At 42.3% G+C, this 27,549-nt stretch overlaps 1 protein-coding gene across 2 annotated transcripts; it reads right to left on the reverse strand.

The window, feature by feature from the left end:
* Positions 1 to 956: 956 nt before the first annotated feature.
* On the reverse strand, positions 957 to 27,214 carry hars (histidyl-tRNA synthetase). Of its 2 annotated transcripts, XM_062524799.1 has the most exons (14): positions 27,071 to 27,199; positions 25,512 to 25,987; positions 25,201 to 25,290; positions 24,665 to 24,784; positions 24,178 to 24,273; positions 23,315 to 23,440; positions 6,841 to 6,948; positions 6,281 to 6,379; positions 6,053 to 6,146; positions 5,759 to 5,889; positions 4,179 to 4,457; positions 3,530 to 3,646; positions 3,092 to 3,238; positions 957 to 1,634 (listed from the first exon to the last, which is right to left on the reverse strand). In XM_062524799.1, exons 2-14 carry the CDS (start codon positions 25,668 to 25,670, stop codon positions 1,575 to 1,577), a joined length of 1,626 nt encoding a protein of 541 aa, XP_062380783.1. In that variant the 5' UTR covers positions 25,671 to 25,987; positions 27,071 to 27,199; the 3' UTR covers positions 957 to 1,574. The 2 variants fall into 2 exon arrangements, with proteins under 2 accessions (XP_062380783.1, XP_062380785.1); XM_062524801.1 differs by lacking the exon at positions 25,512 to 25,987 and having other exon boundaries at positions 27,071 to 27,214.
* Positions 27,215 to 27,549: the final 335 nt, after the last annotated feature.

The following is a 27,549-nucleotide window of genomic DNA, read 5'->3' on the forward strand; positions in this document are numbered from 1 at the left end:
GTTGAACTCTCCCATGTTATAACCCTTCTCAGATCATGCAGACCTCTGACTAGCCGAGATGGAGCTCACACCTAGTAAGTTAGTGACTGATGCGTAGTCCTCTTTTAATGCCTTTTAAATAACCAAACCCAATATAAGACTCCTGAATGATAAAGCCTACTTGGTGTTAAGGTGAGCATTGTATTCCAGATAGCCTACTGCAGTTGTGCTCATGTACTAGTCATTGGTCCTCATAACATGTGGTTAGAATTCTCCTAGCTTACAAGGGGACACAACAAGGCCAGATAAAACTCCATGACTCACAATCCTGATGTTGTAGGAACGTTTAACAAGCCGACTATGTAAGAGGGGAGCGACTGATCATATTCCTGATGCCCTCATTCTATTGAAACCTCTAACCATATTCAGATAACAGTATGTTCAGTCTTGCCGTTTCTGATGAGGCATAGGCTAGGTTAACTTTACCAGTCCAAATCCCACATTTTGTGTGAACTACACAGCACGCATGGAATCTGACTGTCAATTGAATTTTTTTCCAAACTTCAAATCTGATTTGGGGCCTCTATCGTATTTTTGCAGTGTTTCCAGTCTCGACTTCAGCCTCACTCAGATGTGATCTGTACTATTCTGGGAAGCGAGACCAAATATCAGACAGGAGTGATCTAAAGGCATATGCATTAACTTTTTACTGCTTCTACTCAAACCAGTGGGCTAGAACTCAGTCTCTTGCGTACACTTACACGCATTAAAAATGAGAGATTGAGCACTGAGCGTCAGTAGGAATCAACATACATTAAGAGGGACATTTTGGGAGCAACAGATTACGAAGTAGGATTACTCGGCTGTCCATATGACTGCAGACTAAAACCTGAGAGTGCCCTCTTTGCATAAGGCTGGCTTCCAGATTTCTGGCTTTTCAGGTGTTTACCTGAAGAATTACTTCACTAACTCCTTAATCTTGCTCAGAAATATCCAACAGTTCTGTTATATTTATTAAGTATTTGCAAAGTGAAGGCATGGCATGCTGTTATGCTGTTTCAGGCATCCGGACAATTTACTCCAGGAAAAAAAAAGAAAGTAGCAGAACAGCAACTCGGGACATCTGGTTGTATTTTTAATTTCATATCTCTTGTATTCCCAATCGATGGCTAAAACCGTGGTCTTCATCAGTGAGCCAATTAGGGGCAGGACGAGACGCTTCTGTTGGCTTTCTGTCTTTATTGTTACAGGTTAGCTACTCATCATTGGACCATGAGAGAATAGAACATAAATGGTAACACAAGCAGATCCTCAGATGGCCGACTCCACGCAACCCAGGACAGGTGGGGGTGGTTTAGTCCATGCTCCGCAGGCTGCTGCGTCTCGGGAGAGAGCCGCTCACTCCTATCTGACTGTACGCAGAGACGACTGAGCAGAATGAGAAATGTGTGTGGTAGTGTCATACATACATAAAGTTCGAGTGAGTCAGAGGTTGTGTGTGGGACTGTGTGTGTGTGTGTGCGCGAGTGTGTGTTGTAGATGGTAGGTTGTGGTGGGACTGATTCACTCAGATGTGTTTGGCTGAATTTGGTTGCTTAAGACTGAGAGGTCCTCTTCCTGATCTCCTCTACCAGCTCTGCTCTGGAGACGTCCATCTGCAAACACACACACACACACACACACACACACACACACACACACACAGAGAGAGTTAAAAAAAATCACACACAAACATACACGTAGAAGAAGGGGTGAGGAATGTCCATTTCAATGTCTAAAATGAAAGACATCCCGGGTCCAGAAAGTAAAAGTCCTGCCATATATTCTTTCTACCTGTGCAGGTAACACAGGTGATTTCACTAATTATCTGGGCCCGTATTCTCAAAGAATTTTAGGGCTAAAAGTAGCTCCTAACTGGCGAATTTAGGAGAAACTCCTTAAAAAAATGGGCGTGTCACTCCTAACTTTAGGACTCCTAATTTTTCTCACTAAAAGTAATTCACAAAGCATTTTAAGCCTAAAAGTAGCTCCTAAGTCTAGGACAGCTTAAAAGAAGTCGAGAGGACTCCTAACTCAGTAAGACCTATTCACAAACCGCTTTTAGTGGCATTTCACGTCGCGATGTAGTGAAATGACCGTGCGGTTACAGGAGCCGTCATGCGAGGGAATCATTGTGCATTGCAACTAAGAGATGCAATAACGCCACCGACAATCAAAAAACCACCACTGCATGTAAACTAAATGTACCGTGTCGTTGTAGGGCTAAATCAAATTAAATTGTTTATCCTCTTCGCGAATGTAGGCTACGTGCTTTCATACAGATTCATTTAAACCATGTTGCAAATATAGGCTGCTCCAGTCCGTGTTTCATTATGCTCCTAGGCTATTTGCTTTAGCCTACTCTTTATTAATTTAGGCTATACCCATTTATTCATCATCTTCTATCCTTCACAGTCCGACATAGCGCACGCATTCTCACCAGCTAAGACCTGACACCTGTCACTCAACTCGTCATCGTAGGGGAGGTTTTTGCCATCATTCCCGCGTTATAATCACCAGCCAATCAAGGTGGTCGCTTTCATCAAGCTCGTGCATGAGCAATGACGTCAACCATAGCAACGAAGACTCACTTTTAGTTTAGGAGTGGGCGTTTCTCCTTACTAAAAGTAGGTCTGAAAGGCTTTGTGAGTAACTTTTAAGGGAAAACTCCTAACTAAAATCTTCTAGCACGATTTAGGAGTACTCTTAGTGGTAAGATAAAATGCTTTGTGAATACGGGCCCAGATCTACCTGGCAGCTAATTAGGATGAGTTGGTTTACTAAATGATTGGATCAAATACTTGGCAGGACTTTTACTTTCTGAACCCAGGATGTCCACCTCTGGCCATAGATAGATAGATAGGGGAAATTCAAGATAGTGATAGTGAGTGAATGCACTGGCAATGGCCGCGTTTCCCAGATTCGTTAAGAAGCTCTTAAGTGCTAAGAACTTCTTAGGAGCGTTCTTAGAATGTTCTTAGCACTGAAGAGCTTCTTAACGAATCTGGGAAACGCGACCAATGTCTGTTGAGTGGATAGGGTGTGTGTGTGGACTGCTGCTGCTGCTGCTGACCTCCTCTCGACTGGCGACGTTGCGCAGCTTGACCACGCCGTCCCGCAGCTCCTGCTCCCCCAAGATGGCCACGAGCGGGATGCCCGACTCCTCGCAGTGCTGCAGCTGGCTCAGGAGCTTAGGGTTCTTCTTGTACAGCACCTCCGCCTGACCGAAGGACACACACACACACACACAAAATATTTTTACAATTTGTTTATTTGTCTTGGTGTCACAGGCACGCTGGTGACTACGCCCCTCCGTCTAGCCTCTGTTGTCTTATGTTTCTTGTTTGTCTGATTGTTTGTTTTACAGCACTTTGGTCAACTATTGTTGTTTTTTAAAGTGCTATACAAATAAATTGACATTGACATTGACAATCAGATAAAGTGTCTACTGTATGTGCAATGTGTGCATTTGTAGAGGAAGAAATATTGGAAGAAACATGCTGGTGCTCACCTTGATTCCTGCGTCCCACAACTCTGAGGTGAGTTTGAGCCTCTCTTCTAGAAGGTTCTTCTGGGCCGAGGCTACCAGCACCTGTGTTTCTGTCGTGCGTACCTTTTCTGCTGAAACCTGGAGACACACAGTGGTACTCAGCTCAGATAAAGGGTAAGCCGTCTACTTGTGTTTTCATTTGAACACAAACCAGTGATGAACCTACTTTGAACGAACCAGTGTTTTAAAATGTCAATTATTTCATTACAAACACCTAGCACATTCCTTTTGTTTTAAGGACAGAATATTCCACACAACTAAAAGTGTGATTCGTGTAATAAGAAAGTGCAAAGTTTTCACATGCAGTGGTGTGGGTGCAGTAATGGGTGTGTACATACAGTATTTGATCTGTTACTTAGACCAGCTGCCACAGTTTCTGTCCACTTCTGAATGCAGTATCAGACAGATACTTGATGGCCACTCTTACTGGGAATGTGGTTCAGTGTGCTTGGTTGTATGTTTGATGTAAGGCGAGTGTGTGTATGGGCCATCACCAAGGCTTTTTTTTGACATATGAGGTTGTGTTGGTGTGTGTGTGTGTGTGTGTGTGTGTGTGTGTGTGTGTGTGTGTGTGTGTGTGTATGTGTATGGTGAGGTGATGTGATCTCACCTCTGCCTTCTGTTCCATGATGGAGAAGATCCTCTCGATGCCAATGCTGACGCCCACGCACGGAACCTTCCGGCCCTTGGGGTCGAACATCCCCACCAGGCCGTCGTAGCGACCGCCCCCGGCGACACTGCCCACGCTGACGGGCCCGTCGTCGCCCGCGCTGCCGTTGGCGTCCTGCGGGGTGGGGGGCGGGGCCACACCTGCCTGGGTCAGGATGGCCTCGTAGATCACACCTGTGTAGTAGTCCAGCCCGCGCGCTAGAGACAGGTCAAACACCACCTGCACAGACACGCACAGACACACACACACACACACACACACACCAAAGACATTACAGAAGTAGAAAAGCACTCAGAGAGCGGAGCGCAGACCTCCGCCTGCATTGTTCTTCCTAGCTTGTCATACATTGCAACCTAAACTATTCAGATCGCCACTACGTAGGCCACACACCACTGGTGCCATTACACCACTAAGCAAAATACATAAACGCCTCCGGAATCCCAACAGACAGACAGACAGACACCGGTCCCCGATGAAAACATAACCTCCTTGGCGGAGGTAATTGCATCACACACAGCACTACAAATACATACAACTCAAAAAAGAGACAGGAACAAGCTGAAAGATAAAGTTTGATTCCTGGCTCCAGCGTTGTGCCTTTAAGCAAGGCACTTAACCTCGAGCTGCCCTGGGGACTACGGCCCTTGTAATATGATTGACATATGTGACTCTCCACGGCAAAACCAGTTGTCGCAACAGGCGTTTCCGAGAAAAATGACCATTTATGTTACTTGTGCTAAAATCGTGGATGAACTCAACTCCTTTGAATGTTTATATTTCAGTAATATGACGTTCAATTCATTAGATATAGGTATCGTTTTGAAGGTTGATTTTGCCCTTTCGTGAAAACTTATTTGAAAATTTGAACAATGTGACTGATTTCGCCGTGGAAGGTCACATATGTAAGTCTCTTTGGATAAAAGTATCTGCTAAATTAATAAATGTAAATGTAAAGGTCAGTTGTGTCTGCACAAGGCTACTCATGGGTTTCATCCATGTGTATACAATGAAGCACCTAGATTGTGAATGCAGACTCAGACTGCATGGTGCTTGATTAATACACCTGTGGAAAGGGACCCGATAAAACCCATGAATAGGATTGACTGGTTTTCCAAAAGAGCCAATAGTGAAGGGATCAGTGATTCCACAGTAACTGATATTCAGGCCGGGTAGTGTGACGTGTGGACACCATAGGCTCTCGTGTGCACGGCTGGTCCCCTGACATGTGCCATGAGGCCCCAGTGTGAGTGGAGCAGAGGGAGAAGTCTATGATACGGTGTGTGTGTGTGTGAGTGAGTGTGTGAGTGAGTGTGTGAGTGTGTGAGTGAGTGTGTGAGTGTGTGAGTGAGTGAGTGAGTGAGTGTGTGTGAGTGTGAGTGAGTGAGTGAGTGAGAGCGAGAGCGAGAGCGAGAGCGAGAGCGAGTTTGGTGAATGTGCATGTGTGTGAGTCTCTATGGTGATAAAGGAGACCGCATGACCCGTCATGTCTCCACTGGTCCATACAGGAGTCTGACTCTGACCTTGTCCGTGACCTTGAAGAGCTGCAGGTAGCTGAAGAGCAGCTTGATGTCCGTGAGGCCGGCCACGGCCGCTTTACTCTTCGACAGCTTAGGGTCCTGCAACAGCTGCTCCGCCAGCTCCATTCCACCAGCTACACACACACACACACACACACACACACACACGAGAGTACATGTACATGTAAAAGTGAAAGGTAATTACACAGCAGCTCGAGAGGAGGTGTATGCTTGGTTCCGTGTGAGTGCTCTGAATGTGTGTGTGTGTGTGTGTGTGTGTGTGTGTGTGTGTCTTACCTTGCATGCGGACATACTCTCCAATCTGATCTGCCACTTCCTCTGGGAGGCCTTTCTCCTTCACAATCTCATTCTTCACCTCCTCCCATGGCATCTACAACACACACACACCACACACACACACACACAAGTTACTCAGCGCGCTTGTACTCGCACTCTTAGAGGCTGCATGTGAATGCTATTCAGACATTGACCAGCAAAATGATTCCTTGTGTGTATGCGTCTCACCTTGTCTAGTTTGTCCACAGAGGAGCAGATGGTTCGGAACTTGTCATCGGGAACACCACACGCAGCAAACATGCCATCTAGGATCCTCCTGTCGTTCACCTGAAGAAACAACAACGTGCAGGGGCCACTTACAGTATCTCTTGCATAAGTTGGACATACACTCGCACTCGTACTCACACACACACACACACACACACACACACACACACACACACAAATATGAGCCATCCACATCAAGTAAGCTCTCCTTTTCACCAAAATTACATACAATCCCCTTTTCAGGCAGAGTTTGATTTCATGAGATCCTTATCGCTGTTCTTTTCTTTCGCCTGCTTACCCCCCACCCTCTCCCCAGAGGTTAAATTTGGATTTTTAATGGAAGGGGCCTCTGTGCTTACAAATGGTTGCCATGGTTTCACATGCTCATGCAGCAACAGGAACACGTTCCACATTATGACAACCAACACAAATATCACATCTTTTTTTACTTTTAAAAGTCAATATTATTGAAGTATTATAATGAAGCAAATTCTTATTATTGTCAAATGTGATAAACAAACCTTGATGCGGAAGTCTCCCAGCTCCAGCTCGCTCATGATCTCGTGGACGATCCTCAGACACTCTGCGTCGGGAATCATGGCGTCGTACTGGCCAGCAATGTCAAAATCCTGGAGTAGGAGCACAAGTGGTAAATACAAACAAATCATACAGACACAGACATGAAAAGACCTGGTTGAAATTCAACAGATCTTTGATGGAAAATGTTCATAATTTTGAGGGAGTATTTGCTTGGGATTTTTAAGTGATTTACCACTCGACATTTAAAGTGTCTGGAGTTACAACATGAACATGAAACTGTAGCTGAATAAAAAGTCTTAGGGTGTGATGTGATGGCTATGATGGCTATAAAAACATCAAGCCTTTAAGTTCTCAGACTATGGCTATATCCGAAACGAAACGCAGCTGCCTACTGCCACGCTGCCTTCACTGCCTTGCGAGTGAGTTGCCGTAGAGGGCAACAAGGCAGCAGCTAAAAACTCTGTTTCGGACAGCCTAGCAAGATATCAACATAGAACGCCGTTGCTATGTTACCAACAGCTGTGCTTTAGCTGCGTTAGCTATTAGCATGATAGTCATTGCAAATTAATTAGTGTGCTTGCTGAAAGCAGCACACTATTGTTCTTCCTATTATTATCAAATTTATTAGTGTGCTTGCTGAAAGCAGCACACTATTGTTCTTCCTATTATTATTATCATATATCTTAACGCCAACTTTTGTCTCCCTGTCTTGTCCTAGGGATTTGGAGCTAGAGACGCCGTTCCACCTCTCACGCGTGCGTCCTGATGGGAGGATGGTGGCTTGTATACAGCTTTTTGATACGCCTTGTCGTTCTCCCGTTATTCCAGTTTTTCCGGTCGATTTTTTCCCATAGGAATGAATGGAAAAGCGACTTTTGAGCGCTGATGCCCACACATTTTTCCACCTGTAGCCCAAACCGTAAGACATAAAGTCATGAAATTTGGTACGCTGATAGAGGAGACTACCCTGATTGACACCACCAGGTTTCATGCTCGCCACTCTCACGCCCTAGCGCCACCAACTGGTCAAAGTTGGAAAACACGTTAATGCCTGTAACGTTTGATCCGTATGGCCGATTTTGATAAAACTTATACCATTGGAATCCTCTGACTCAGCTGATTCCAACGCACCATGTGATGTAATTTTCCGCCATGATGGATTTTCCACCATTTTGAATTTTGTCCAAAGTCAAAGTAAAGCGACTCTGGCCGCATAGTTCCTCCGATCGTCATGAAACTTGGCACGCGTGATCTACAGACCAAGGCGAATCAACCGCTTTGATTTCGCCTTCATACGTCCAAGCGTTCGCCTGTGATAACCAATTAAATTCAGCGAGCGAAGCCGCCAAACAGGAAGTGTGCCTATCTTGGAAATACTGTGACGTATGAAAGCCATATTTGGTGGGATGACTTGAGACCCCATCCAAAGCACCCTCAATAAATTTGGTGTTATTCGGACTGTCGATGGCTCTATAATTAGCAAAAACGTGTGTGTTGACGAATGTATACTATTAAGCAGAATAGCTCATCTTAAATTGCTTAAGTAATGTCAAAAGGACATTCCAGAGTGATTTAAGATACAATGTTGATATTTTTAAAAAAAAAATCAAAGTATGCCAATTCTTGCATAAGTAACTGGGACGGGATCCATCATTTCCATAGTTTGATGACAGCGTAGTTGCATGGTATCATTGCGCCGATATCTTTGTCGGACTTGTCTGAGATTGTCCGCAATGGTGAGATTTGGGTTGTCGGCAGCATTGTCTCATCCCGAGACTGAGTATATCTTAACGACGCCATGGCCTCGAGAGGCAAGTACGGACTTGTTCGTTGTTAATAATGTTCAGTGTCCAGGTGGTATATAAGGTTGCAATCACACGACTTTTCACTGTGACGGTGTTTCGTTTTTGACAATTTGTAATAGTTTCTCTTCGTAATGAATTGCTATTTAGGAGATTGTAATGATTACAGGATATCGTTTGATATATTTGTGATGTTTTGAGAGTAATTCGATTTTATTTCTTGTTATTTACCATAATTGACCGGAGCATTCTGGGTAACTTCCTGTAATAAAGACCGCTCCTGCACGTATGCACCAGTCATTATGTCCGTGCACTTTCTGAGCGAGAGAGACATTGTGCTATCTTTGGCGTGCGTGTGATGATAATTGACCATAAAGTGAGTTTGACACCTCATTCCTACATGTTTATTGTTTAGTCAATAATATTGTCACGGTCTGAGCCGACCAAGATTTCGTTTATGTTATTGCACTCAGTATTTACCAGTCATTTGTTATGTTAGAGCGCCATCTACTGGCCTTATCAGAATCTACTTTGGAGTGAAAGTAGGCTAGTAAATACTTCCTGCTTAGCGTTAAAACGAGAGAAGTCACTGAGATGATTCACACTGGTTGCTGTCTCCGGACAATTTATGTTTTTCACCTGCTATAGTTATTTCTTACCCATACGAAGGCAATGCCTGTAAGTATACATTGTTCTAGTGAAATATGTGTTTAGACATAAGTACAGAAAATAAGATATGTGAGAAAGATTTCTTTGTTTTTTGATATGGCGGCAATTCGCTATATGCGTGGCTAGACAAGACAAATGAAAATAGTTTATTTTTGTATTGACAGTTTTACAGCATAAATGAAGGAAAGGAGAAAAAAGTGAAGATTTCCTGCATTCTTTGTTCGTCCTTGCCTAGTGATTGTAAACTTGCTGGATAGCTGAGCTAGCTCGAATTAGTGAGGCCAGTAGTCTACAATATTTACTGTTCAGCATGTTGTAACGTGCCTGAAACATGTTGTTTAACGTCTTAAGAAGATGTAATGGAGATTAGGCCTATTGTTTACTTTCGCTTTGCATTTTTATATGTAGGCTAGGCTACTGCTTTTGTATTCGTTGTGTATCCTTTGAATGTGCACAAGTTTACATCTGTTTTAGCATGTAGAATTCATTATAGTTTGAGTGATTATGTAGAAAAGGACGGGACATTTGTGTGTTCGCTGTGATTTAGCATTTGTTGCGATATTTCATGTGGTAAACTCGCGTGCCTTCCTGTTAAGTTTCTTATTTTTGTTAGTACCTGCAGAGACGTGCAAGTTCGTTGTGCACTTAAACAGAGATAATTAATTTACCTTTTGACAATTCCTGCAGTTATCCTGAGTAATCCAGTCTTTGACATTCAGAGTTGCGAGTCATTGATGAAAAGTAAGTTTGTATTTAATTCACACTGGTATGCAAGAGGTTTGCTAATATAGTTAAACTTGCTCTTGACATAATTTCCATGAAGTAATATAGTGTAAGTGTTCTTTGAAATTATAATACTTCATGTGTTTCGCTTAGGAATCTACCGTTTAGCGTTATACTGTTGTAAGGATGTTGCATTTTCAAATGGAAGTTTTTAACGCTATTACACCGTACCATTTTACGCCGCTAGATGGCGTAATTGACCACATAATAACTGTAGTCACGAACAAAAAGGTTCCCTTTCTATCTTGAAGGGGTTAGCGTTGCTGTATGTGTGTCCTGGCTTACAATTCAGTTTAATGAGCTTAGTGTTGATGCATTTCTGTATGCTGCAGATATATTATTTGTAAGACTAGAACCTAAATTGTATTTGTCTTTTTCTTATTTCAGACTATCTATATATATATATAAATAGCCATACCCATATTTCTCTGTATGGAAATCCTGAATGTCTCTGCTGGAACAATACAAAGTTAAACCCCATCTCTTCTCCGTCCTATATTCTAACCGATATACCATCCAGTATATTGCCACTACCTACCCGAATCAGTGCAAACCTATAACCTCCCCAATAATAATAGTAATTATAATTAGGTAAAAATAATAGTTTCCGCTTTAGGGAGAAATCCCAGAATTCCACTACAGCTAAGGAAAGTGGGAGCTACGGTTTTTCGACTCAAGCTTATGTGTGGAGACTTAAACTGGGAAGTTTGGCCCACTTATAGCAGTTAACAATTCTAGGTCCAATTAATTACATCCAACACAAAGTGTTATAGAAAGTATTACTGTGTGTTTCATTTAACTATTGTTCATGGTAAACATTTAATTAATTTAGGCTATGGGTGGTATAGGTGAATTATTACCACACAGTTACTATTTAGAACTACGTAATCCTTAATTGAGATTTCATTGAAAGTGATAGGTTGAACTTTTAAAAAGGGGTTTAAAAACTATTTTTGTACTTTCATTTTATTATGTCATACTGAACTGAATTCTAAGAGTTAAAAACAAAGGATACAATAAATGTTTTGTGATTGTTGCATTATGCATAGTATTTCATTTAGGATAAGCTATATCAAAGCAGGTAGAAGTAACTGTAGTCACTTGACATTTCTGAGGATTTACATATTTCCACCAGGGCAGTGGTAAAGACATTCTTCAGTGGAGGCACCACAGTTAATCACGCTATCAACATCTTCTTACCTTTTCTTCTGTTATTACTATTCTTTAACTTTATGGTAGACTGCGAGTCCAGCAAATTGAGAACCTAGGATCCTGTTTATGTTTATGAATGTGACTCCAGTATATGTTGAGACATACGGGTGGAAAAATAGGTTACATTTATATAATGCAAATGATTAAGTTAACAATATCATTGAATATGTTGTACAAACAAGAAGAGCGAAATGGTAAACTTTTAAGAAATCATCATCCACATCATAGTTTGACGCTGTGTGGGGTTATGAACTTGACAGTTTTGCATGGAATTGCCCATACAGTATACATACATATATATATATAAATATATTAAGATTTGACACATTGCAGTTTTTTAATGCAGGGATTATTTATAAATCAAAGAATTGTGGGTAGATGTAGGTGAACTTTGCAACATGCAGTTTGTAGACAAGAGGCAGACGTAACACACAGATATTTGGGTTTGAGGGGGTGTTGTGTGTGTGTGTTTGTGTGAAAGTCTTCGTTGCTGTTGCCGTTGTGGGTCAACTCAGCAACATGCAGTTTGTGGACAAGAGGCAGATGTAACGGACTGATGCTTCTGTTTGAAAGAGGTGTATGTATGTGTGTGTGTCTGTGTGTGTGTGCCTTGTTGCCGGTGTACAGTATTTCTGAATATGAATGCTGTCTGGACAGGAAATGGCATAGCTTTTATCACATGCAACCAATCCAAAATCGATTTCATATTCAGAAACGTTAACCAGTAACAGCCTGGTTGCTTTGACATATCAACACCAAATTTCATCCTATTACACCATTTGAACAGGTGATTCGTCCTGTTTATTCTACCATCAATTTGAGGCTATAACACATTGCAACTTACTCAACAGTGAGTAAACAGCAGATGTTCCCGCAATACTCCTAACATTACTCGTATTTGTTCCAGAAACATGCCTAGTTCCTTAGGCTCCTTCCTTCTTTCAGTGGTTACGTGTTTCATGCTGGCTACTCGTGAACAACTCATACATAATTCAACACAAGGTCTACAGACCTTAGAGGTGTACATTTCATTTCCATACATCAAAGCGTTCGCCCATGGCAGCCAATGAAATTCGATGGCGAAGCCTCCAAACAGGAAGTGAGGTCAAATCTCGGAAACGCTTTGAGGTGTCAAGACCATATTTGGTGGGATGATTTTGGACACCATCCAAAGTAACCTCAGTAAATTTGGTGCAATTTGGCCACTAGGGGGCGTCGCAATTAGCACAAATGCATTTTGTCTCATACGGTATCTCTTTATGTCTTTGGGATGACATCCACATTTTTACATTGGAGGTGCTCTGGGACATACCACTGATGAACCTAGGCAACCCTTCACGTCAGTGTAAGAATTCGGCAATCGAGGGCAACGCCGCCAAACTCGAAGCAGCTTCGTGTCTTGGCCAAACTTTGGCGCTTTGACCTGAGGACGAGCGGTCGCGTCTCCTGCCGGGCGCTGTCGCGGCGCGTCTGAGCAAGCACACTTCGCACTTCCCACCGGGAAATGCATTCTAGTTTATCTTGCGGAACATTTTTGTCTCCCTATCTTGTCCTAGGGATTTGGAGCTAGAGACGCCGTTCCACTTCTCACGCGTGCGTCCTGATGCGAGGATGGTGGCTTGTATAAAGCTTTTCGATACGCCTTGTCGTTCTCCCGTTATTCCAGTTTTTCCGGTCGATTTTTTCCCCATAGGAATGAATGGAAAAGCGACTTTTGAGCGCTGATGCCCACACATTTTTCCACCTGTAGCCCAAACCGTAAGACATAAAGTCATGGAATTTGGTATGCTGATAGAGGAGACTACCCTGATTGACACCACCAGGTTTCATGCTCGCCACTCTCACGCTCTAGCGCCACCAACTGGTCAAAGATGGAAAACACGTTCATGCCCGTAACTTTTGATCCGTATGGCCGATTTTGATAAAACTTATACCATTGGAATCCTCTGACTCAGCCGATTCCAACGCACCATATGATGTCAATTTCCGCCATGATGGATTTTCCGCCATTTTGAATTTTGTCCAAAGTCAAAGTAAAGCTACCCTGGCCGCATAGTTTATCCGATCGTCATGAAACTTGGCACACATGATCTACAGACAAAGGCGGATCAACCGCCTTGATTTCGCCTTCATACGTCCAAGCGTTCGCCTGTGATAACCAATTAAATTCAGCGAGCGAAGCCGCCAAACAGGAAGTGGGCCTATCTTGGAAATTCTGTGACGTATGAAAGCCATATTTGGTGGGATGACATGAGACCCCATCCAAAGCACCCTCAATAAATTTGGTGTTATTTGGTCTGTCGATGGCTCTATAATTAGCAAAAACGTGTGTGTTGGTGAATGTATACTATTATTCGGAATAGCTCATCTTAAATTGCTTAGGTCATGCAGAAATGACATTTCAGAGTGATTTAAGATACAATGTTGATGTTTAAAAAAAAAAAAATCAAATCAAGGATATTCTTGTAAAAGTTATTGGTGCAATTATCACAGCACTATGTGGTTCTGCCATGTAATTTCATACTTTCCTCATGGTCTAATGGAAGACCTGCACTTGTCATTCATTCATTGGATGGCTGAGATGGTCCGCATCGGTGCAATGTAGGTGTAGTTCTAGGGTGGTCCACAACGGAGTGTCTCATCCTGAGACTGTTTATATCTTAGCAATGCCATGACCCCGAGGGGCAAGTACGGACTTATGCGCTGTTAGGTGTTGAGTGTGTTCATTTGGTATATATACTCGACAATCACACGATGTTTCATACTGACGGTGTGTTTTGGATGATTTGTATTGACCTGAGCATTCTGGGTAAATCACTCGAAGCCGGCGAAATACCGGAAGTAGAGCGGTCGCCCTGTCTGTGGCATAGGTCTGTGGTGTGCGTGAGGCAACGAGGATTTTTAATTAGAATGTATATTTAGACTTCAAATTTCGGAATTTGAGAGGTCTAGTTATGAGGGTAGGCTAAACTAACTGCAGTTCAAATAGTTGGTTTTAACTTTACCAAGGCTGTTTTAATACTGAATTGCAACTGCTGTTATGAAGACTGTATGAAAGACTCTTATTTTGTTGAGGTGTGGTTGCCTAGCGACGCTCCCTCGTGCAGTCTCATGTTTAGTTTTATCAGACGTAGCGTTCTATGATCTTTGGTTAGTAGTAGGCTATTACCAAAGATCATAGAGCGCTACGCGCAAGATAGATCAGTGGCCGGATAATACATGGAATATGTTGAAGTACGTTCTAACCATTGTTCTAGCTCCATGGGCGCCATTTTAGTAAGCTCAGGTGTCGTCACAGACGCTGGCCACAGTGGGAATCCTATGGCGCTGACCCTAAAATATGAACAATATTTATTCTGTAAAGCTATTTGTTCCAATTACGAGAAACCGGTCAGACAACACCATGTCTAGACTCGTTAAATATATTGCATAAATACGATATATAATATTTCCGAGGGTATAAATTAGGCTAGGCTGCAACATCCATTCAGCATACGTTCAATAGCGGTAGGCTATTGCTGGCAACATAACAAATTTAGCAGCTAACAGCTCCATAACTAATTTGTCCATTAGAAGCACACATACATTATAAATGTTCACCCTTTCACCAAGTGAACTATTAAATGTAGGCCTAGTGTAACAACCACGAGGTGCCGCTTTCGACCACAACATCGGAAATCCTTAAATAAACAGTCTGATAGACTATCATCATACAGCCGGATAGAACTGCCATACTAAACATGCCTTAACTTTGTCAAACTATTTTATGTCCCAACTGTAGCCTATGTGGCCACGACCAGCTCTCTATGGCTCTGGCCACGACACTTTGCGCTCACATTTACTATGAACGACACAGCACAGCAGCCAATTATGAAAAAGACGGATACCGTTAGACCAAGTTTAATACACTAGGCTAATAGCTCGTGGCTATAGGCTACAATTGTCTGTCAATGTTGCAGTTGAGAGAAATAAGACAGAATATGGGCTACAATGAACCTATTCGCTCAGGTCAGTTGACAACGAAAGATATTAGGTGCAATAAAAAACATGCAACCGTATCGGTCTTCTATGGCTTCTTGCAAACGACCATGGCTACATGGACCAAGCTAAACACTTCACACTGCACAACAAGCTTTCACACTGGAGGCGGCGTGTTTAACGATATGAGCTGCTTCATGTTAATAAAGAAGTCTGTAGCCTACCTGTCGTTGTTCAACTCTCCTGAGACTTTGGAGATTACTGGAAAGAACTAGCCTCACAGAATCCAAATCTCTGAAATCGCCATCTAGTGAAAGTAACGTTATGGAACAGCTGACAGCTTGGGTGAAGGAAACTAAACTGTTTACGGGGGAAATTGTTTATGGGCGAAGCTGTCCATGGGGAAAAGAGCAGCAGCAAACAATCTGGACTTTCATTAGAGTAAGGGTAGAAAAAAAAGAAAAGAAATGATAATAACGTTGCTAAGTTAGTTTGCCTGCTAGCTAGCTTAACAGTATCTCCCAGTGGGAATTGATGTGATTTATTCACCAGCGCAATAAGGCTATATTATCGGATTAAATAAATGCCTAAATAGCCTATATCCTTATTCATTGGAATGGTGAAAAATAATAACTTTCACACGGCCAGATCTTGAAGCTCATTACCGAGTAGGCTTAGGCTAAAAAAAAAAAAAAAAAAACAGCTGGCAACGGCAAAAACAGCTGTTTAGGTGGGTTTATATGATTGGAACTCTGTCTGAAATGTTGCGCTGAGCTTACTAAAATGGCGCCCTGTCGAACTTAGAGCGTACTTCATTGTTTGACGTAACTGATCCATCTTGCGCGTAGCGCTCTATGATCTTTGCCCTATAAGGGAGGGAAAGTGAAAACCAGCGCCCCAAGTGGTTGCGTTCCTATCGAAGAGCAGCTCCAATGTTAAGTCCCATAGACCGACTTTTCAAAAAAATACTACGCAGCTATTCCAGCGATCTTATCCACCAAAAATATTTTTCAGTCTTCATACTGTAATAATCTACTAACTGTGAAAATATCAGACCCTATTTCGCCTTAATAAAAAAAACCGTAATTGCTCGTTTCATTTCATAAATGGACTACAACTTCAAGTGACGTGACACCCTTCCACGACGTTACTCGCCTAGCATCGTTTGTTTATTAGCCTGTTAGCTAGTTGGTTAGTTAGTAGACAATCAGACTTACTGCCAGGTCTTGTGTGGGTAGGAGCACAACACAAGTTGTCCCAACATAAAGGTAATTACCACGCGGTTTACATCGCTCTCTGTTATTACAAAAATATGTAAAGCCAGTTCAGCAAATTGCCGTTTTGATCAGTTGGAGATGAAGCGCCCAAACTGGTGACGTCAAATGCTACTGTAGCTAGTACTGTAGTTCGTTATCACCATGTTACAAACAAACTCAAAACAATTAAACTGATCCTAAAAAATAAAGTATGACCACTAGAAGCAATAGAGCTGACCTACATGGATAGCATATTGAAGGCATTTAACTAACTTCCGATCGTGGGCCGAGATGTATTTTTTCTAAAAGAAAATCCCATCCCCTCCCGCTAGCCTCTAGGAACGCAACCACCAGGTGGCGATGAGATTAGTTTCCCTCCCTATTACCAGAGAGTTGCAGTCATGACGTTAGCTTTATAGAGATTAATACAGAGTGAGTCTACTACCTGTAAGTTGAAGTTGTGTGCGTCCATGACAACAAAGTAAGTAAAAGTAATGTTTGGTTATGTGTATTGTAGGTGGGATGTGTCGTTTACGTTAATATAATGCAAGTGATTAGCATGCTAAACGGAGATTTAGCATTCAGGGGATGATTGAATGCTGTTTATGTTACGTGTGTAATTAAGACAAGTTGTGCTCATAGAGAGATAGAGATACACTTTATTTGGTAATCATATTACTAATAGCATTTTATTTGGTTCTTTACAGACCACACATTCCTATATGTATAAGTTCATCCACACTGTTGTGTGGAACCTGTTTGAAGAGAAAATAAAGAAACGACTGCTTCAACCGGTGTTTTAACTGACGCCACCCAAGCAACACAAAACCTCATTTCCATACAGTCCTTTAGCCCTCAGTAACAAAGACAGTTTGGAGCCTGGCAGACGTGAAGGCAGTGAAAGGTAATTAACTGCATGGTCCAAGAAGCCAAACTATGTTAACTGTAAATTTAATATGGAACGAGAGGTACATGTTGCTGATGTCGTTTCGCAACTCATCGAGCTAGCAATTGCTGTCAAGCTAGTCAGTCTACATCAGGCAGTGCATAGATAATATTATGACACTTTTTTACCGTCAGTGAAGCACCGAGTGAAAGTCAACGTTTGCTTTATATCCAGTGACAGTGGTGCTGATGTCGTTTGAATAAGTACAGTAAACTTATTCAGAAGATCTAAAAATATTTGCACTCATGCTAGCTATGGTCTATGTGCCACCCATGAATCCCCCTGTTGCTAGCTGCTGCCAAGTTGAAGTAGGCTGGTCATGTCTAAAGTGTGATTATTTTCAATAACTACTCTTCCTGATTGATTGTCATTGACACCGTCAGCGTGATTATTTTCAATAACTACTCCTCCTGATTGATTGTCATTGACACCGTCAGGGTATGGCTCACCAAAAGAGGGAGAAAGTAAGCTGTGTATGGCAGGTACTTGTGTGGTAGGCTAGGCAGTACTGTTCCATGTAAACTGCAGTGGTGGACTGCGTGATCGCTGGTCAGGCCACCCCAAAGAGTAGCCTAGGCATCACCAAATGGAGGACCACGGTCCGGGTCCGGACACAGTGATGGTTCTGTCCGGACCCAGCCTAATTGTCAGCCTAATATCATCAAAGAGCATCGTCCGTAGCCAAGCCAATCAACTCGATTGTTTACCTTTCAGCAACAGAGAATAGGCCTAGCGGGAGAGAGAGGAGATGAGAGAAAATGGCTTGCTCAACAATTAGAAAAAAACGAACTTTTAAAGATGAATGGACGGACCAATACGTTCATTCTGCTGTGAATATGTGCTGTGAAACTGTAGCGACGTTAGCGTCACTAACACGGGTCGTTTGAGGAAAGGTACAAAGTCCGTGAGGGCAAGTAACACTTGAAAAACCGCCGTCACGTCATCCTGCACTAAGCTTCCTTGTACGCCGCTATTAAAAGTATTACGGTTCCCCATTGACTCCCATTGATTCCGATCGATGTGCTGAAACAAACGCTGCTGACATATGACAGTAACCATTTCACTTTGATAATAACCTACATTTTTGTCCGACATAATAGAGCAAGAATTTCGAAATTTTATCGACGCAACGTGGAGAAACTTAGTGGAGAACAAAAACATTACATCCGTGACCCATGTTCAATGCAATTCCCCATTGACCCTGGGTCACGAAAAATGGCAGCCGTTATTTCTTGAATGTCAGAGTAATGACATTCAAAATGATACCTTAATAATACACCACCATTCATAAAGTAACGAAGTATGGAAAGCAAAACACAATTTATCACATGGATCACCCAAACGACTTTGTGCCAATTTTCAACCACGCAGCTTTTATCATAATAATGGGTGTGAAATATTCCTTAACCACTAGATGGCGGCATGGCACAGCGCACTTTGCATGACACCGCAACCATGATACAGGAAGTAAATGGTTGCTGTGTCATGCAAAGTACAGAACAAACAAACTTAATGTTAACGAAGTTGTTAACATTACGCCCTTAAGTAATGTAAACTGTAGCCTATTGTTGTTTGTGCTACAAAGAAAACTTTAATTGATATTATTGCAATATAATTATTATGGCCAAAATTGTTTTTATGAAATGATATATCAAAGCAGGTAGAAGTAACTGTAGTCACTTGACATTTCTGAGGATTTACATATTTCCATCAGTGCAGTGGTATAGAAATTCTTCAGTGGAGGCACCACACTAGTTAATCACGCTATCAACATCTTCTTACCTTTTCTTCTGTTATTACTATTCTTTAACTTTATGGTAGACAGTGAGTCCAGCAAATTGAGAACCTAGGATCCTGTTTATGTTTAAGAATGTGACTCCAGTATATGTTGAGACGTGGAAAAGGGGGTTATATTTATATAATGCAAATGATTATGTTAACAATGTCATCGAATATGTTGTACAAACAAGAAGAGCGAAATGGTAAGCTTTTAAGAAATCATCATCCACATCATAGTATGATGCTGTGTGGGGTTATGGACTTGACAGTTTTGCATGGAATTGCCCATACAGTATATACAGTGCCTATAGAAAGTTATCATACCCTTTTGAAATAGTTACCTTTTTTGTCTTACAGCCTGAAATCAAAACCCATTTTAAAAAAAATCTTTTCCAGTTTTATTTACAAATGTAGCTGTACAACATCAAAATAATGAAAAAAAAACTCAACAATTCTGAAAATTAATAAAAAATGAAAAACTAGAATAACAGGGTTGGAAAAGTCATCATACCCCTGACTTAATACTTTGTAAAGCTTCCTTTTGCTTTCATTACAGCCATCAATCTGTTTGGATATGTCTGTATTATAGCTTTGCACACCTAGATAGGGGAATATTTGCCCAATTTTCCGTATAGAAATGTTACAATTTAGTCAAATTCTGTAGGGAATGGCGATGGACTGCTCTCTTCAAGTCAATCCACATATTTTCTATAGGATTTAAGTCAGGGCTCTGACTTTGCCACTCAAGGATATTCACCATCCTATCCTTAAGCCACTGCTTTGTTCTTTTGGCAGTATGTTTAAGATTATTGTCGTGTTTGAAGGCGAATGACCTCCCCATCCTCAGCTGTTTAGGAGAGGGACGCAGGTTTTCCTCAAGAATTTTGGTGTACTTGGCAGCATCCATTTTCCCTTCTATCCTGACCAATTGCCCAGTCCCCGCTGAAGAGAAACATCCCCAAAACATAATGTTGCCCCCACCATGCTTCAAAGTAGGTATGGTGTGTTTTGGATGTGTTTGGGTGTGTATACTGTGTTTGGTTAGCGCCTGGAGCTCAGTCCAAAAACTTCAATCTTAGTCTCCAAAAAGTTCGATCTTAGTCTCATCTGACCATATAAGCTTTTTCCACATGGTAGCAGAATATTCCAGATGTGTTTTTGCACTGAACTCCAAGCGCAATGTTTGGCGAAAACCAACACAGTACACCTCCCAAAACACACCATACCTAGTGTGAAGCATGGTGGGGGCAACATTATGTTGTGGGGATGTTTCTTTTCAGCAGGAACTGGGCAATTGGTCAGGATAGAAGGGAAAATGGATGCTGCCAAGTACACCCACATTCTTAAGGAAAACCTGCGTCCCTCTCCTAGACAGCTGAGGATGGGGAGGTCATTCGCCTTCAAACACGACAATAATCTTAAACATACTGCCAAAAGAACAAAGCAGTGGCTTAAAGATAGGATGGTGAATATCCTTGAGTGGCAAAGTCAGAGCCCTGACTTAAATCCTATAGAAAATCTGTGGATTGACTTGAAGAGAGCAGTCTATCGCCATTCCCTACAGAATTTGACTAAATTTTAACATTTCTGTACGGAAAATTGGGCAAATATTCCCCTATCTAGGTGTGCAAAGCTATAATACAGACATATCCAAACAGATTGATGGCTGTAATGAAAGCAAAAGGAAGCTTTACAAAGTATTAAGTCAGGGGTATGATGACTTTTCCAACCTTGTTATTCTAGTTTTTCATTTTTTATTAATTTTCAGAACTGTTTACTTTTTTTTCATTATTTTGATGTTGTACAGCTAAATTTGTTAATAAAACTGGAAAAGATTTTTTTTAAAATGGGTTTTGATTTCAGGCTGTAAGACAAAAAAAGTAACTATTTCAAAAGGGTATGATGACTTTCTATAGGCACTGTACATACAGTATACATATTTAAGCAATATAGCACGAGTGGGAGTGGGTTGTTGCTAGATATTCCCACGGGTGTTGTTCGGCCGTAGCCTCGAGGCCGGAGGCCGAGTGGCGCAGGCAACAACACCCGTGTAAATATCCAGCAACAACCCACGATCACAAGTGCTATATTGCTTTTATACAACAATTCTACCACTTGTTTTTTGCGCTAATTTCCCATTATAATGTAAATCGCTAAAACTGTCTTGTTTGTAGAACTAACTTCTCTCCGCCACAAAGTTCTATTACTTGCAGGACAAACTGCCGTTACTAGTTCTAAATGGATGGTTGCTATGGCCAAAGGCCAGTCATTAGTTCTAAAAGCACGTTGCTATGGCCAAAAGCCAGTCGTTAGTTCTATCTCTCCCGTTGTCAAGCAATGCAGAATGTAGCCTAATAAACGTTAGCTCGCATTGCGTCTGGTTAGGACATGCTTTTAGCTTTGAAACATCACTATTTTACTTAGCCTACTTGCCATCCAACTAGCTAATATCCACCTCCGTCATATTCTATGTTCTGAGTGTCTGTATTTCAGCTTGGATGCAACGTGACAGTTCGTTTTACACTTGACAATTTGACATTGTATCGCGGAGTGATTTATTATTAGCTGTGAAAAGTCAGAGTGGATTATCGTGGGATATTTCAACTCATGGAACGTCTCTCGGCCAATCAGAAACAAAGAAACAGCTTCATAGAACCCAATTGTTGTATAATAAGATTTGACACATTGCAGTTTTTTAATGCTGGGGTTAATTATAAATCAAAGAATTGTGGGTAGATGTGGGTGAACTGTGCAACATGCAGTGTGTGTGTGTGTGTGTGTGTGTGTGTGTGTGTGTGTGTGTGTGTGTTTATGTGAAAGTCTTCGTTGCTAGTCAACTCAGCGACATGCAGTTTGTGGACAAGAGGCAGATGTAACGGACTGACGTTTCTGTTTGAAAGAGTTGCTATAACACATTGCAACTTATTCAACAGTGAGTAAACTGCGGATGTTCCCGCATAACAGGATAGCTATACTCCTAACATTACTCGTATTTGTTCTAGAAACATGCCTAGTTTCTTAGGCTCCCTCCTTCCTTCAGTGGTTACGTGTTTCATGCTAGCTACACGTGAACAACTCATACTTAATTCAACACAAGGTCTACAGACCTTAGAGGTGTACATTTCATTTTCATACATCAAAGCGTTCGCCCGTGACAGCCAATCAAATTCGATGGTGAAGCGTCCAAACAGGAAGTGAGGTCAAATCTCGGAAATGCTGTGAGGTATCGAGACCATATTTGGCGGGATGATTTTGGACACCATCCAAAGTAGCCTCAGTAAATGTGTTGTAATTTGGCCACTAGGGGGCGCCGCAATTAGCAAAAATGCATTTTGGCTCATATGTCTTTACGTCTTTGGGATGACATCTACATTTTTACATTGGAGGTGCTCTGGGACATACCACTGATAAACCTAGGCAACTCGTCAGGTCAGTGTAAGAATTCGGCAATCGAGGGCAACGTCGCCAAACTCGAAGCAGCTTCGCGTCTTGGCCAAACTTTGGCGCTTTGACCTGAGGGCGAGCTGTCGCGTATCCTGCCGGGGCGCTCTCGCGGCGCTTCGGAGCAAGCACACTTCGCACTTTCCCACCGGGAAATGCTTTCTAGTTGCCACTGATATGTAATGACCGGACAATTTCTGGAAATGCTTTAAAAACCTGACCAGCCAACGTGGTTCACTTGATAAGACCCCGGGGATGGTGTTGTGGAGGAGAGAAGTCGAAATTTGAAGTATAAACATGCTTAGACGTGTAAACAGACCTATCGTGATTTTTGCAAGCTAAATACAAAGAGGTGAATGGAAGCATTTTACCGTTCACTGACATCATAGTTAAATAGAACTTTTGGACGTTGAAGGCAGCATGAAGGATACATCTATGCTGCCTTCAAAACTGGGCAAAACGAAGGTATCTTAGAAGGCAGCGTTTTTGTTTCGGACGTGACACGATGCCTCCCTCCCCTGTAAGATATCTTAGAAGGCAGCATTTTAGCCCGTTTCGGACACAGCCTATGTGTGAGGGAAAGACTCACGCATTGGTAGAACTCGCGATAGCGTCCACGGGTCATGGCTGGGTTGTCACGGCGATAAACCTTGGCAATATGATAACGCTTGATGTTGGTGATTTTGTTCATGGCCAGGTAACGGGCAAAGGGCACCTGAAGCACATGGTCAAGGACACAGCAACCAGTGGATGGACAGTCAGGCTGGTGTGTGTGTGTGTGTGTGTGTGTGTGCAACTTGTGACGCCCCAGCTCTACTGTGCTGGGTTCGCCTCTTTCTCCCTTTGCTGGCTGTGGTTGTACAACCTGTTCTGTTCCTGTCTTCCTGTAGGGGGAGCTGTGGAGGTCCTACTGGACTAATTGGAGTTCTAATCAGAGCTCTGATACTGTATAAGGCAGCGTTCTCCACTTGGTTCTCTCTCTGGCACAGCACGCACAAACTCGCTCTAGGCGGAGCTGATTGCAACTTTGCTATTTACCTTTCTACACTACATATCCACATGTTGATCTACACTACATTTTGCTTTTGCCTTCCACATACTGACATTGTAAATATCTTAGTTAATAAATATACTTTTGTTTAAATATACTTTGGTGTGGTCTCCCCCGTTCATGTCATGCTCGCTATGAGCCAAGTGGACACGACAAAATCAAAATCAAAATCAACTCAAAATGTGTGGGTATTTGTCTGATTCGATTCAGCTGTGCACTCATCAGTGACTAAAACATAACAAAAGTAGCCAGTTAGACAGCTACAGAAGAAGAAACACACATTTCACTTTTAACATTAGTTGGCACCATCACTGCATGACCCCACAGATGTTGTAAATACAAAGGGCTACATCAACAAAACTACAATATTCAATTTGTATAGCACCAGTTTCCAAGGATACAGTGAGGTCATATCTGAGAGATAGCAGTTCCCCTCCTTGATCTTTCAGGTCATAGATGAGTTTGGAGTCTTCACCATATTTCCCTGTAAGCGTTTCCTTTAAAAACAAACAAACACAACCACCAAATATCAGCATAGTATATATGTACAGCTACACGCTCAAAGCTACTACAGTAATGTCCTGTGTATAGCTGCACTGTTTATAAGCTGCGGGACAGCGTTTCATGCAAGTTAAAAGAAACAAAATCATATTATTGATACCATATTAATTGCCCCTGTATATTAACCTCATAGCTAAAGAAATTTAGCAAAATTAATGTATAAGCCGCAGCTAATACTTGGGAAATTACGGTAGGCAGACATAGTTATTTGTCATCTTCGATTAACATGCTCCTGTTTGTCAGGTTGTCATCATCAGTAGTAGTAGTTCATGCAGAGCTGCATATGTGAAGGCTTTTCTAAATGGGCCTTGCGTGCCTCCTTCCTACCTTGAGTTCAAAGACCGGCGTGTCGATGGTCTCAGCACCATGGCGCTTGAAGCAGCTGATAATCGTGTTGAACACCTTCTCCCTGATGGCCATCTGCTTTGGGTTGTAGTCTCTGGTACCCTGCAGAGCGCCATACGTACACACACACACACAGACACACACACACACACACACACACACACACAGTTAGATTGGTGAATACTTGAGGAGAACATCATTGATACAGACTAATGACATAATGACACATTTTAATGCCTTTATTTGTGTTCACGTTTTACAATAGATTTCATTGAACACAAACAATCGTACATACCAGCATTGTAAACCCAGGAGCCTATGCCTCTGGTCTCAGTTCATGGGTACAATAAACAGCACCTTCTCCATATGTGGTGACTGACAATTATCACAGAAATTGAGCAGAATTTTGCTAGAGCCTTTGCTCTTGGCTTAGAGAGACCAGCAATCTGCACACCCCTGACTACAACACACACACACACACACACACACACACACACACTATGGTTTTCCATGCTCACCTTAGGGGTCTTGAGAACGAACACGTGTTTCCCCTCATCTCCACCTATCTGTGCTTTCAGCTGCAGGAGCTTGGCCACTTCTTCATCAATCTGCAGAGCACAAACACACACGTGAGATGGTCACAGAGACGCACAGCAGAAACAAATCGAACATCAATTAAATAGCCTTACTTCAAGATGAGCTACTGGTTCGTTATGTGACCCCATCATTTTAAGTTAATAGCCATTCTCTGACCACGTCTGACAACGTGCTTAGTGTGGTGTGTGTGTGTGTGTGTGTGTCTCTATCTAGTGTCTAGATAACAGCTTACCTGTGAAATGGTCATCCCAGAGAGAGACCGGGTCAAGTGCATCAACAGTCCAGTGCGGCGACCAATAAGTCCATCACACACACGTGCAGGGTTCAGACCAGCACACAAACGCGCGTAAGTCAATCCAAACGCAGCCATCATGATGATAAAAAAAAACATAAACACAAAACCAGGAGTGCAAAAATCAGAGACAAGAACAATTGGCAAGTTCAGTTCAGTTCAGTTCAGTTCATTGGCACGCCATCAGTGTGACGGCAGACAAAATAGTCCCACGTTGAGTTCACATATCACGGAGCACCATGGAGGTCCACGTTGAAGACAGGTGGCAGGTCATTCCAAAAGATCAGGTGGTGCAGCGGTTCAGGGATGCAACAGAATTGCCATCACATCCAAGAGCCAGGGAAGTTGAGGTGATGATGGAGTATCCGTAGCAACGGGCAGTAAGAACAGGAGAAAAGTGATCAGCAACCCTATCGCTATAGGGGGGTGGCATCACAGCGACATGGAGGCAAAACATGAGAGGAAGCCTGGGTCAAAAATCAGCCGGATTTCAACGTGTGGCAGGCCAAGGCAGCCACATGATGACACTTGACACAAGGGGTTAACTCACTTTAGCAGCACACACTTATCAAACCCAAATTATGGTGCATTACAGCACACATCAATTTGCACCACTGCTTGGACCTGGCACACACTAGCAAGAACATGTTCCAACATAGTATCTGCACTTTATTAAAATGCAACAAGAAAGACAAAACAAGGCAAAAGAGTCGCCAAACTTCTCTAATTATGTTAGGGAGCATAATATGCCTAACCGACGTTGGGAACCAAAACATAACATTAGACTAGTATGACTGAAAAACAGCCAACAAATTAACCCCTAAGATCTTGTTAAGATATGTTACACGTGTTTGTTTGGACACTCTGTGCAAATGGAAGACAATATATTTTTTCAGAATCAATTACTTCAATTTCTGACTTGACAGCTGTCATACTAGTGTAGGCTACTGTACTATACACAGACCACAGCCAGCGAGCTGGCTAGCATAGCAAGATTGCATCAGACAGACACTGATTGGCTAAAGATGATATAGATGTGTTGGAGGGTCGTTTCATAATTTCTCGAGAATTTCTGTTTTTGTATATTACTCGAAATCAGTGATTGGTAACGGACGCACTTTAAAGGCAAACCTTCAGTGCATTCAACAAAATGTATACTTGTGTAACACTACCCAGGCACGAAAATTAGCCTTCTAGCCGCTGACCAGCTAACATTAGCCATGCGTAAAAGTGAACATTTCATTTTCTCTACTGCTCAACACCGATTTGTCCACTTCAGCGGGGGTGTAACTTCAACAGCATAACGGGAAATCATTTATAAGAGCGTCGGCTTCCATGCTGACTGTTTCGACATGCTACAAACGCACAAGCACAAACCATGCTTTAACTGGCTGGCTAGGCAGTGACGATTAGCTAACTAACGTCACTGCCAACACCATTCAACAAACCCGTGCAAAAGGACTCAGATATGTTGTGTACATGTCTGAAAAGACACTGACCTGTTCCTTGCTGACTTTTTCCGCCTTCAGTTTCCTGACGACCTCTCCTTGCGCTTTGATGGCCTCTTGTATTTGTGCCTTATCGGCCATGGTGCTACTCTCACGGACCGGTCTATCAATGAACTGACGGCTAGCGGTGTGGATGCTAGGTGTCGCTTAACTTTTACGTCATCGACGCTTTAAACACAGCCAGGGAGCCACTAGAGAGGAGCTAAAGGGCCACAGGTTGCCTACCCCTGCCTTAGCCCCTTCGTTAAAACACCACCTCCATATAATATGCATTAAAAACAAACAAACAAACAAACTAACTAAAAATAACAGACAAGGCCCACTGGATATATATATGATTTATAACCCCATTTCAATTCCATGTTCTGCAGCATCTCACACAAGTTAAATCATGCTTTTGAACCAAGCAGACGATGAGGGAACGACCAGGTGTTCCCTTAACTTCACAGCTATCCTGGGAGTGTGTGTAA

This window comes from Sardina pilchardus, chromosome 21 (genome assembly GCF_963854185.1).
Source record: "Sardina pilchardus chromosome 21, fSarPil1.1, whole genome shotgun sequence".
Classification (NCBI taxonomy): Eukaryota; Metazoa; Chordata; class Actinopteri; order Clupeiformes; family Clupeidae; genus Sardina; species Sardina pilchardus.

What these genes read in the sequence shown, in the direction of transcription:
- hars (XM_062524799.1), bottom strand. Translation starts at nt 25,670, where the DNA reads ATGTTTTTTTTTATCATCATGATGGCTGCGTTTGGATTGACTTACGCG. An exon ending in TGGGAGACTTCCGCATCAAG is followed by an intron (nt 6,380 to 6,840) that starts GTTTGTTTATCA and finishes TTGTTTCTTCAG; the next exon opens with GTGAACGACAGGAGGATCCT. An exon ending in TCTTCAAGGTCACGGACAAG is followed by an intron (nt 4,458 to 5,758) that starts GTCAGAGTCAGA and finishes GTGTCTGTGCAG; the next exon opens with GTGGTGTTTGACCTGTCTCT.